General features: G+C 40.7%; 1 protein-coding gene across 1 annotated transcript in view; it reads right to left on the bottom strand.

Annotated features, from left to right (window-relative positions):
- Positions 1-13,517, bottom strand: part of fbxl20 (F-box and leucine-rich repeat protein 20) — a 33,140-nt gene that overhangs the window by 6,680 nt on the left and 12,943 nt on the right. The window contains exons 3-11 of the mRNA XM_036565860.1: positions 13,244-13,298; positions 13,010-13,084; positions 10,690-10,784; positions 10,289-10,357; positions 8,685-8,780; positions 7,922-8,048; positions 3,798-3,872; positions 2,719-2,849; positions 343-403 (exon numbers count right to left, since the gene is read on the bottom strand). Coding sequence (XP_036421753.1) covers positions 343-403; positions 2,719-2,849; positions 3,798-3,872; positions 7,922-8,048; positions 8,685-8,780; positions 10,289-10,357; positions 10,690-10,784; positions 13,010-13,084; positions 13,244-13,298 — 784 coding nt within the window. The remainder of the gene's footprint in view (positions 1-342; positions 404-2,718; positions 2,850-3,797; positions 3,873-7,921; positions 8,049-8,684; positions 8,781-10,288; positions 10,358-10,689; positions 10,785-13,009; positions 13,085-13,243; positions 13,299-13,517) is intronic.

Genomic DNA, 13,517 nt, shown 5'->3' with positions numbered 1-13,517 from the left:
AAGGACACAGCACCTCCACACTTTTACTCCCCGCAGGTTCAGCCCAACACCACACGTGTAATAAGTGTGGGGGGTGAACAGAGTGAAGACACTGAAAATGGGTTATTTTATATGTTCTTCACAGAAAATGAGCAAAGAACAAGAATCTGAGGTTGAAATAGGCAGAAAGTGACTTCTGGAATTACGCAATCAATCGGATGTAATTCTTGTGTGTGAAAGCAAACCAGCCCCTCCCCCAAACGAGCCCAGAATCAGGCCTGGGTGCGGACTCAAGCATTCAGGACAAGCGTGAAAATGGCCTTAAACTTATCCCCCCGTCTGACTGAATAACGTATAACTCACCCGTGCCAGTGTGGTGAAACCCACATCTGTGAGTTGTGAACAGCGAGCCACTTCTAGTATTCTGCGTACATGGGGAGAGACAGAGAACAGAGGAAAAGATAAACAAAGAAAGAAAAATAATACATTAACTTTTATTATGGAAAAAGATCTTAACTGAATTAGCTGACTGACATAACCTGGCCCCCAAAACATCCAGCTTTAGCATGTTTACGGTCTAATCCAGTAGGGGGCAGCATTCATAAATACTAATCAACAAAGACTTCAAAACGTTTTGAGAGGAGTTCTGTGCAAAGCGAGGCTGAAAAACAGAGAAACTTTTATTTGTTTCTCTGTTTTACGCCTCAGTTTTTCTGCTGTATTGAGTCCAACTGAATGTAACACTTCAGCTGCGTTCATATTACAAGCCTCACTGTTCAAATCCGATTTTTTGCTCAAATCCGATCTCTCTGACAGGATGGTTCACACTCGTTTAGGTGAGTGACTCAAATCTGTCATTAATGTGACGAACCGGCGTCCTAAAATGACCCTCATGAGCTCATCCTACTCAGTAACGTCACGTGAATGAATCACGTTCATCATCAGCACAAACTAACGAGCAGAACGAGCTTCACTGAGAAGATCATTAACTCTGATCAGCTCTCAGCTTCATTATTAGAGTGAGACGAAGGAGAAAAAGGTGAGATGAGCTGCTTTTCCTCTGTTTACAAGCCTTAACGTCTGTTTGGCGCTGCTGCCATGGTAACGCTGAATGATGGCGCAGCGCAGTGGAAAAAAAGCACATGAATTCCGATCTGAGCGTCTGATTCGCATGGCCACGAATCAGATATGTATCCGATCTAGGACCACATATGAAAGTGACTCAGGTCGGATTTGAGAAGATCAGATTTGTGTCCACACAGCTCTGAAAACATCAGATCTGAGTCACATTAGGGCAGAAAATCGGATTTGTGCCACTTCAACCTGGTAATGTGAACGTAGCCTTACTTACGGTTCCATTAACAAATAAACACAATTTAATACAAACACCTTGATTTCTGAACCCACCTTCTAGTAAATTAACCCAAATTGTAGTAAACAACCCCAAAGTGGGTGTGGCTTAAACCAGAAATGAGTGTGAGGTGCTGGAAGTGGGTGTGTTTACAGACTATTCAAGAACCCCTGACAACAATAATATGCATAGAGAAGGTAATTTGGACAGCCAATCAGCATTCTTATTGGCTCATGGATGCTGACAAGACTGACGACTCAGCGAGCTGAAATTTGGGGTACCACTTTATTTTAAGGAACACATATTGGGGGCTTATTACAGTCAAATAAAGCCCACATTTTAAACTATTTATTCAGCTTCAGTTAAGCTTCATTCTTTATGACCGGTATTAGGACATAATTAGATCACATAAATTCACAGCCTATTACTGTATAATTGGCAGCAGTTATTCCTGCAGGTTCTAGTTAGTGTGAAGTGACTTCTGGAGTTTACTGCTTTAGAGCTAATAATAGTTTAATAAGGCATTAATACAAACTCAAAACCTATTCACAATAGTTTGACTGAACTCTTTATATGCAAGAGTTCAACGTATCTGCATTTGGTTGTTAAAATGAGTTGAAACTAAAATGGGTTCAAAATGTTCCCATGTTTAAACATTTCTGGCTACCAAAAAGCCATAATATTATCTTTACTTTAGAAAATGAGATGCAAATTTATGCATTGAGACCTTGTTTAGCACTTTTTAACCTCTACGATGACTAGAACTCTGTAGAATATTAAAGATATCTTGAAATATTAAATTCTTATAAGCTCTAAAGCAACAAACTTCAGAAATGAATTCACACTACCTAGAACCTAGAAGAACCTTGCCAGTTTTGCTAATAAGATGTGAATTTATGCTCAATCTTTTGCACAGCAAGTTCTTAATATTGTGCACTACTTCACATTAATGCATTAATGCAATTGTTACTGATTTCCACATAACAGACATCTAATTATGTACTAATACAGGCAGAATGTATAGTCAATAAATTGGGCTTTATCAAGCAAATAAGATGTTAATAAACCACCAATCTGTGTTCCTTAAAATAAAGTGTTACCAAATTTGCTATTAAATGACCAGGAATTTTTCTGAAACTCAGTAGAACTGAAGTAATTTGGTCTCTCCCTCAAAAGTTCTGAATTGGGGTCTCCAGCTCTCCTGGCTGGTGCATATTTCAGTCTCAAAATGATCTGATCTGATCTTTGGCGGGACGTTAATGACAATGCAAAATTGTTATGAATGCCGATAGACGTCTAATGAATGTAACACATCAGTTCTACAGCAGTTACTGTGTTAATTTACCAGCTGTGTGCAGATGAGTGGGCGGTTGTTTCAGTGTATGTACCTGAGACGAGGGCAGTTTTGGCCCAAAGCGTTGAGGATCGCGTCTGTAATGTTTGCGCAGCCGGAAACACATAGAGACTGCAGTCGATGGCACCCACGACAAATCGTTATCAAACCTTCATCTGTGATCTGCTGCTCGACACACACACACACACACACACACACACACACGCACAATCAGAGAAACACTAAGAGAAAAATCCTCCACGAGATTATACAGGGAGTTTCACTTGAAAGAGGCCCTGAATATTCTGTAATAACTCTCTCTAGGACGAAGCAATCTGAACCAAACAACGTGCATTGTGCTCCTCAGTATATTGAGCTTCCAACAAGCCGGGATGCCCCTGCGTCGGAGTGATGAGGTGGGCACCGGACAGCCGTCGTGATGTTTAACTTCCGTTTGCAACTTCCGGATGCAGACCCCTGTACCCCTTCACGTGTCTGGCAGAAAACGGAGATCACTTCCAGCATCGCATGTACTGCAATCAATTGCACAAACGTCAAGGTATGTCATGTATTTTTTTGGTGCAGATCGCTTCATCCTAACGGGAGATATAACAGAATATTCGGGGCCTCTTTTCACCCCGCTTTACTGCTGCACTAAATATGTTTGGGGATTTGGAGCCCCCTCTGGTGGAAATGTGGAAATGCAAGAAACCTGCAGAAAAACATCTTAGTAAAGCAAAAGATGTAAAGGTTGGGATTTCCTTTGTAAAGGTTTAATCATGCAATATAATAAACACCAAAAAACAAACGTGTAAAACTTCAGTTTGTACCAATTTATCCATGAAGGAAGAATTCCATACAAACAAAAAGTAAAAAACATTTACATCGACACACACTAATCATATAAACGTATCCACATAAAACTACAAAAACATTATGTCGGCCTGAAGTAAAAAAAGGATATGAAAAAGTCTGTAAAGTCAAACGTGTAGAGCAGACTTTTAAAACCTGATTATTTTGGTGTATCTGTCCGTAAGTAAAGACTGCAAAGTTTAAAATAAGGTTAATTTCAGAAGGCAATGAATGAACGCGCATCTTCTCAAACAGCAGCATGTGTATGTGTGTCTGTCTTACTGAACACGTCTGCAGGTTGAGGGTGACCAGTTCTGGACAGTGAGCTCCAATGTGCTTTAAGGCCTCGTCTTCCAACTAAGAGAGAGAAAAGAAAAGAAGATGCACACAGCTCAGCATGAAAAACACCTTCAGGACCCAAACTTAAACAGGTATAATACATAGTGAATAAAGCACTGAGAAGTGATTTAATTTGGGTGATTCATTTATTCAAATAAATAAGATGTTAATAAACCCCCAATGTGTGTTACTTAAAATAAAGTGTTACTAAATTGGGTATTAAATGACAGGAATTGTGAAAAAGTTGCATAAATAAAAGTTAAAAGGTACCCATTTCACCCCAGATGTTATCAAACAGCCAAGACATGTTAAGTGTCCACATTTTGCTTCTGTAAGTCAGTGCTGGAGCTATAAAGTTGCTAACGAACACCATTTCAGTGAACACTAGGGATGTAAGAAAATATCGACACACCTGAGTATCGCGATATTGCGTTTTGTGATGGTGTATCGATTCTCAAAACACAGAATCGATTTTTAATTAGTAGTTTACATGCAAAGATTCACAGCAGGCCGTGGTTCATTCTGTGTGGTGTTTAAACCCCCGACCACTAGATGGCAGTGTTGTAATCTATTTTCAGCCATTAGACTACATTCACATGACAAGCCTCATTGCTCAAATCTGATTTTTTGCTCAGATCTGATCTCTCTAACATGATGCTTCACACTTGTTCAGGTAAGTGTCTCAAATCTGTCAATGTGAACGAACCAATGTCCTGAAACGACCCGCATACTGTTGGCTTTATAGCAGCGACAGTTTGCTGACCCACAACCTCTCTAACGGTAGCTACATTACTTGCGGTGTTGCTGTTCATCTTAACGTTATATCACGGTATTAGTCCATAGGATGTTTGCGAAGTTTTATGGTCTAAAACAGAGGTCACTAATAGGCAGACTGTGGTCCGAGTCCAGACCCAGACGCTGTCCTATGCGGACCTGGACCTATAACCGATAAACTATGGAGAATTATTTAATTACGCTGGGGTGGTCCTATTTTAATCGGCGTAACTTTTCTAGCCTTTATGGTAGCTTTAACGGCCCAGGAGACTCACAGACCAATCGCATGCGTTGTACATATCACATGTGACGCTACTCAGCCAATCAGATCTGTGCATTAAGATGAGCACTGAGACTCGAGTGAGTGACGCACACACAAGTGAGAAACAGCAGTCGGAGAAGAAAGTGAGCCAGATTATTTCACACGGCTCTAAAAAGACAAAATCAACAATAAATGTTGTTGAAATATGACTGAATTGTACTTTAATTGATTTGATATTCCGCTGTTGACTGTAAAAGATGTTGATATGCCTGCTAGGCTACTTCAGTAAACAGTATATGGCACCGAATCATGATGCAAGTTAGACATTATAATGTTCCAGTCCTTTGCTTTAAATTTCCTTTAACTGGACCTTATTGAATTTTGAGACCCCTGGCCATAAAGATAAAAAAATAAATAAATAAATAAAAAAAGCTGCAGTGTTGTTCGCCTTGCCAAAGGGTGTCCATGAACTTGGAGGGGGGGACTGCAGAAAAAGTAGAGCTAAGACATTGATGGGTTACAGGGACTGATTTTCGTTTGTTTTGTATTGTTTGTATGCTTTGATGTTTCCCTGCTGGCTAAAGAGTTTGCCATCATTCCACCGAGACAGCAGCCGAGAGCCATTTTCCACCTGTGGCTTATTGGTCTGGCTGTTTGGGTGACGCTACATCACAGCTATAATGCGGCCTGCATCGGCCGCTTGGGTGACGCTGTATTGCAGCTACGAGGCTGCCTGAACCGGTGACATCGCAGATTCGTGGCAGCCTGGGCTGGCTGCTTGGATGACGCTGCACTGCAGCTGTGGGGCTGCCTGGACCGGCAGTGTTCGGCTGGATGAACAGCGCTACGCTGCAGCTAGGAAGTCTCTCGGGCCGGCTGCCTCAGCGACGCTACAGCGCAGACATGAGGCAGCCTGGACCAGCCACCTGGGTGATGCTGCACTGCAACTATGAGGCTGCCTGGACTGGTGGAGTTTGGCTGCAGGAAAATGCTCCCCCTTCATGGCTAAGGACATTTTCAGCCTTCAAGGCTTCCTAGTCCGGCTGCCTGTGTGACGCACTGTAGTGGTGGAGTGAGACTTTCCCCGTGGCTAAGGACTCTTTTCAGGCCAGTTAAGTGACTCTATACTGTGGTCATTGTAATCCCCCTCGCTAGCTGTTTGAAATGTACAGTTGTGTGTGTGTGTGTGTGTGTGTGTGTGTGTGTGTGTGTGTGTGTGTGTGTGTGTTGTTTTATTTATTGTTGATTATGTATTTTATTTTCTGATCTTTTTGTAAACCCTTGGGTTTGAGAAAGGCGCTATATAAATTGAAATTGTTGTTGTTGTTGTTATTATTATTACATGCATATCCCACTGTTCTGATAGCATAAACAGTAATTTCCAAAAATTAGATATTCAAAAATCGCAGTGTATCGCCTTTCTTATTGTATCGCAATATACTGAATCGTAACCCCTGCACTGTGACAAGTATCGTCACGCCCATTTTCTTGCCAATACACAGCCGTAATGAAAACACACCTAAAACTTCTCTTAACCTGCTCAAACAGCATCCAGCACTTCATTAAGATGGTGCAGACCTGTAGCATTTAGCTATACAGTGAAGTTCTGTTCATGTTTTATGGCTCACAGTAGAGCTGGGCGATATGGCCAAAAATGTTATCACGATAAACAAAATTTATATCGTTCGATATCGATACATATCGCGATAAATGTCAAATCATTATTTCTTTCAAGTTTGAAGGCTGATTTTTGCTCCTGAGTGGTTAATTGCTGTTTTAAACTATCCTTTATGGTTGGAACACGACAAACACTCACCAAACAGTGGAACATCTCACAGATCTGTCATGGGACAGTGGGAGAAAGTGTCTGCTGAGCTGTTTTTACCAGCTGGAAAAGCATGGCTATTTTGTAATAGTCATAATTTACGAAAGAAAACAGATTATTTTAGCTGGTGCCGAGCGCTCGGCTACCCCGCTACACATGACATCACAGTATTCAGACACCAGCTAGACGACTGGATTTCTCTATACTATCGTAGTAGTTTAAGTGGTGAACCGCAAAATATCAACACCAGACAAACAGAGTCCTCCTTTTAGGTCTGTTTAAACTGAAAGCGGTGCTTTTGTGTCGTGTTTGATCTACAGTATCATCAATTCTCCGTGTCGTGCAGTGACGAAGCGCTGCTTTAAGTTAGCCAGCTGCTAAAAACAGCTAGCCTGGAAAGATAGCGCTCTCCCGCTCTCCAATGCTTCACAGCTTCCTCAGTTTACTTTTGTTTACATCAGGGCCGTAACTGCATGAACACACTTCTTTCTTTCACTTTCGTTGCTTGGGAATGCATTAATACTAAAATATGACTGGTGCTGTAACAGTGCTGTAGTTGAGAGGAGCAGACGTGATTTAACGCTGCTAAAGCTGGTTAGGATGTTAGTAAAGAGGTGAGTTCGCTGTAGGACAGTACAGTTACACCACTGACCTCGTCACTCACACTCGGTCACAGGAGAGCAGATCGCCTGTCGCTCCACTCAAACAGGGAATGCGTTTCAGCCGTTGCTAAAGACTCATCTTACTCGTGGCCCCCTCCCTCTCTAATCATGTAGAAAAACTCGGAAGTGCGCCCTCTCCTGGCGACAGCAAAGTAGTGTCGCTTTCCTTGCAGTAGAAAACGCCACCAAGGCTTTCGCTGAATGTGGAAGTGTGAGAGCGGTGTATTATATCGAACATTTATCGAACATGTCGTATCGCTCTATCGAGGAAAAGTTATATCGCGATGATTATCGTTATCGTTTTATCGCCCAGCCCTAGCGCACAGTAAGTCATACTCTGTCCTAAACCACATCTACAAGCCTGCGCCGAATTACTGAAGTGCTAGATGTGGTGTGAGCAGGTTGAGAGAAGTTTTCGGTGTGTACACACACAGAAGATTTGGGTGAGTACTGACTTCTAATGTTTGTTAGCAAAGGTAACCTCGTAGCTCCAGTACACACAGCTCTTAATGCACTCTGAGTGACACTGACTGTATCTGCGTACCTGTGTGCAGCCCTTGAGGAAGAGGCCCTTCAGTCCTGGGCAGCAGCGCACAAGAGCCTGGACACCATCTTTGGTCACCTGGTCACACCAGGAGATATTCAACTGCTCCAACAACGGACACCCCTCACTGCAGAGAGAGAGACAGAGAGAGAGAAAATGGGTTAAAAAATACATTTTATTATTATTATAAAAACACATACATTTAATATTAATATTAAGGGCCCATATCATAATTTTTTTTCAATTTTCTACTTATGTTCGTTATTGTTTTATGTATATTTTGTCGCCGTCTGCGTCAAGTTTTGAAAAGTGTAGCCACCCCTGAGACCCCATTCGGCTGGGCTTGAAAATTTGGCACTGACTGATTTAACGTGAATAGGTACTCAGTAGAACCGACGTAGTTTGGTCAGTACCCTTAAAAGAACAGAGTTCTTTTTTTTGGGGGGGGGGGATTTTTACCCAATTATCTCCCCAATTTAGTCATCTCGAATTCCACCCGCTAGTTAGGTGATGGGGGGAGGGGAGGGGCCATCCCACCCTCCCAGAAAGAGCGTGGCCAACTGTGCTCTCTCGGACTCCCGGCTACGGACGGCTGCAGCATCACCAGGGATCGAACTCGCGATCTCCTGATGAGAGGGCCAACGCTTAGATGGTTGCACCACTCGGGAGCCCAAAAGAACGAGTTCGATACCCAACCCCAGTAAGGATACTTTACTAAGTCTGAAAATACAGGAAAAGCCACTGGGGCTCTGTAAAGGTCTACCTGAGTGCTTTGAGGGACAGGTTGGTGATTGAGGTGCAAGAGGCGAGGTCCAGGTGCTTCAGCTTGGGGCAGAATTTACTCAGACTGTTACAGGTGCTGCACAGAAGAGGAGAGAGAAGATAACACAAATAAATAAATAAATTAATTAATTAATAAAAACATAAGCAATGTTCACTCCCACTGTGCATCTCAAAAGGACCGTTGTTGGGAAGACAGCATTCTTAGCAGCAGCAATACTAAAAGACATTTTCCAGAAACACGACATGCATCATCATATTTTTAAATATAACAGCACTATTTTTAAAAAGCGTTTTCACTGTCAAGATACTGTAAATATATATCAAAATACTGTATACATATATATTTAGTGGTGTTAATTTATTAAAAAAATGTAAATTAATCACAATAACAGATTATGATTAATAATGATTAATTGTGAAGTTTAAACAGTATTTACTCGTATTTTTGAAGCAGATAAAACAAATAAAAGAATTCATCAATTGTGTGGCAGTGAAAGACAGGGCTAAACCGAGGTTCTGCTGTGCCTGCGCTGCCTTCAGTGTGTCCTTGTTGTGTTGGACCTGCTTTATCATTTCGAGAGTTGAACTCTAGCGAGGGTACGTCCTGGACGAGTGACTCCTCCTCTTGACCATGAGAGGCTGAACTTTCAGCTCTGCTGTGTTTGAAATGTCTGACTATTTTACAGTACTTGGCTAAAGCACCGGCAAACCCGCTGTGACCGAGAGCCGCTGTGATCACCCTCTGTATAATGTGCTTGAATGGTGGATTCCTTGCTGCCGCGATCATGTTGCCAGATCTGTTCCTATAGTGGTGACCTTCAGTTACCAGTTCGAGAACTTTAGTTTTATCTAAACGTTCATCTGGAAGCTTTTTACAACGAAACTTGACATTCAGCACCCCAAGGGATGTTTCCTCAGTCATCGTGTTATTACGTGAATTATGGTAGGAAGTTCAGGTCAAACTTGATAATGTGATTAATTTGCTTAAAAAAAATGAACGTGCTAAGACAGGAATAATTTTTCCAAATTAAACATGAGCGTTAATGCATTAATGTTAACAGCCCTAATATATATACACATTGTGTGTATATATATATTTATTTATTTATTTTACCTGCATGTAAATATCATGCGTATACTGTAAGACCACCTTTATTTTACAGATGTTTGTGTGTATTTTAATGGTTGCAACTTATCATTATGGTAAAATACCACTTGGTAGAATAACTAGCTGAACTAATGCAATTACAGTAAAAGGCAGGAATTAAATGATTGTAATTTTACAGATTTTTACCATCATTGAGAAAACATACTTTTACTTTTAAATACTGTGTTTTATTGTTCAAAACATCCTTTTCCACCGTATGATAAACTGAGAGTCGTTTTCACAACAAACAAGGCAAACATGCATTCAAAAGTGAATTCTCCCACAGTTTCTCCAAAATCTGCATTCAGACGCTGCATTTCACAGATCCTCTGCGTTCTTCTCAAATGGGACGGTGCTTATGGCGTATGGAGCCAAGAAATCTTTAAAGGTCGCAGCCCCGTAAACGAGATAGGTCACTGAGAGAGAGGACGACTGACCTGTCAGTGATCTTGGTGCAGCCGTTCAGACTGAGCAGCTCAATGTTCCTGCAGTTCTGGGCAAACGTTCTGCAACAGAGGACGAACAACACTTTAACATCTGAGGCCTTTCCTAAACAGAAACCTCTCCACTTAGGATGATCTTAACACCAAGAAGCTTCTGGAAAACTGGGCCCTAAAAAACAGCTTTAAATTTAAGTTCTCAGGTGCCTAAAACTTTTGCACAGTACTGTGTTATTATATATTATTACATTTTAATTTATCACCATCATTGTGATTTACAACTGGTGTTTTCCACATATTTCCACACTTTACCTGGTTTACACTAAAAGTAAAACTTGGTTTGAGCTTTGGGAATGTACCCAGAATGCCTCACTGTCCTTCTCCCGGTCACTCCTTACCTGAGTGCACTGTCTCCCACACCTAAACACCCCCTCAGACTGAGCTTCCTCAGGAAACCTCCACATCGCTTCGAAATGTTCTCCACCACACGGCCCTGCGTTCAACACAGACACAGTTATTTACTGTGGAACTCAAACACTTTCAAACAAACAGAGCCTCAGTTTTCTTCCCTCCAGTCAGTCACTGCAGGAGCAGGCTTAAGAAAAAGGTGATGTACATCTCTGCGCAAGACTCAGAGGCCCCCCTTCATTTATCTAATGTCCAGTCAAAATGGCCATTAAGCACAACTGAGCAAATTTTAGGAGACATTTGTGAGGAGCTACAGAGAAAATGGGGCTCCTAACAACCACCTGGAAGACCTGGTAGACACCAAAACTGCCCCTATCAGATAAACAGCACTTAAAGCTTTCATCTTTGAGAGAGAGGAGAAACAGGTGTTTCTGTCCATTCTTCCACTGTGAGAAGACTAAAAAGACTAAAGAAGAAGACTAAAAAGATGGTTCTTCAAGGGTTCTTTGGTAAAGACAATGGTTCTATATAGAACTCTCAACACTCAAAGAACTGTTTGCATGCTTAAAATGTTCTTTGCATCATAAAACTGTTCTTCAGATTGATAGACAGTCTGTTGTATATGGTTCTAAACAGCAAGTTTTTTTAAAAGGGTTCTACACAGCACCAACAAGGGTTCTTCTACTGTAACAAGCTTGACATTGTAACAGTAAGAACCCTTTTTGGTGCTATATAGAAGCAGATAAAACACATTCTTCATCAATCTGAGGAATAATTTCATCATGCAAAGAACGCTGTAAGCATGCAACGGGTTCTTTGATTGTTCATGGTTCTATATAGAACCACTGTCTTTACTAAAGAACCCTTGAAGAACCATCTTTTTTAAGCGTTTACAGGTCTAAAAGGATGTGTAGCTGTCAAGAAGAACCTCACTGAGAAAAGGAGACGGACACATCAAACAAAGAAGCTGAACGATGGACTGACCACCCCAGAGTCCAGACCTCAACACCACTGAATGTGTTTGATTACTTCAGAAAATGATCAACCAGCTTCTAAGACTGAACTTTGGAGGTGTGTCTGCAGATTCTTTGAGGAGCTGAAAGTGAGTCTCCTGAAAAGAATGGAAGCTGGAATAAAGGAAAGAGTGACTTTCTGTTAAACATGTTTTCTACATGCTCTGTAGGTTTTTCTACAGACTGAAAAACAAATAATTTGTACTTAATGGTTGTTTTGACTGGAAACTGAATAAATTAATGTTCTCAGACTTTTGTACGTTACTGTAAAATTTCAAAAAGTGTTGTCAAAAATATTGATATACTGATATATTTCCATTCTGAAGACCGAAAGCGATACCAATAATCACCACCCATAGTGTCAATTCTATCCACATCATTTCATTTATTTCACAGAGAATTAAAGGTTCTACATTAATCAGTTATTTTAAAGATGTGTAAATCTAAAGGTATTTGGCCCTCATTGTAAACAAAATGAAAATGCTGATGTTGATGCATTTCTAATTCTAACTGAGTCTAAACTAACCTGAACTTTAGTTAAGTCACTTTTTAAAGCCCTGCTACTTCTGCATGATCTACTGTTCTGGTTTTAAATAAGTATTGGTATCGTTTCCTGAAATACTGATTTATTTTCTCAAATTACTGAGTAGCATTTTGATATAATTGCTTATTGTCTCTATAGACTTGCTAAATTGAAATACTGACTTATCATCTCGTAACAAAGACCTGAAATAATTATTACTACTTTTCTGAAATGTAATAACTCATTATTATGAGATACTATGTCAATATTTCAAGGAACATAGTCACTATTTTGAGATACTAAGGCAATATTTTGAGAATATAAGTCATTATTTTGTGATAATAAGTCATTACTTCAAAATTTTGAGTTTTTCTCCTCTTCCTGGTGGGAACAGGCTTCTATACGTAACTGTGCTAACGTTAGCCTGGTGGCTAATTTGTTGCTTTTAGCCTGTCTAGTTTTGATTAGCTACAACACTGCTCAGTAGGGCAGCCATTTAAAGTGGACAGTCACATTATGCAGCGACTCTAAACAAAGACTGTAATACTCTGATGTAAATTATTTACATACTTGGACAAAAACTGAACTGAGCCTCATTAGCCTGCATGCTATTTTTGAATGGAAAGTAATAAAGACCACACAGAACAAACATTGCAAACTGTGTAAAACAAAATAATTGGTTTGATTATTAATAAACACTTAGTGTATCCCTGCTTGACACACATATGCGAGTAACAAAATGAAAGGAAGGGTGTTGGGGGGGGTCTTTCTGACCTCAATGTCCCTCTGGAAGTCAAAGAGGTCGATCCGCTGCCAGTTACTGCCGTCCAGCGCCAACACGTTCCAGGACTAAAGAAAGAAAAGAAAAGAAAAAACAAACAGAGACCGAGTTCAGAGGGCGCTCATTGTTTCACACACACAATATCACAAATCTTACACCAACAAATCTCATGCAAAAACACGGTGAACAGAAACGAACAGCGAACACACGGACGCACTCGGACTTACTCGAGACACTTGTGCACAGCGGCAAAGTGTGACCACATCCAAGAAGGAAAAAATTCTAGAAAAGAAAATGGAAAAAAAAACAAACAGAACACAATATCAATACCAAATATACTTCACAAAAACAGTCCTGAATTCTTTAACTCGGGCAGCGATGGAGAGGGAGAGGAACAGAGGTGGTGAAAGAGTGAGCGTGAACATGCAGGGAGACAAGCGTCCATTATCAAAAGACCACTCAGGAAACTATTTACCACATATACACAGTTTATTAACTACT

This window comes from Colossoma macropomum, unplaced genomic scaffold (genome assembly GCF_904425465.1).
Source record: "Colossoma macropomum unplaced genomic scaffold, Colossoma_macropomum, whole genome shotgun sequence".
Classification (NCBI taxonomy): domain Eukaryota; kingdom Metazoa; phylum Chordata; class Actinopteri; order Characiformes; family Serrasalmidae; genus Colossoma; species Colossoma macropomum.
Note: the sequence above shows the minus strand (reverse complement) of the source record. Positions and strands in the feature narration are given on the sequence as shown.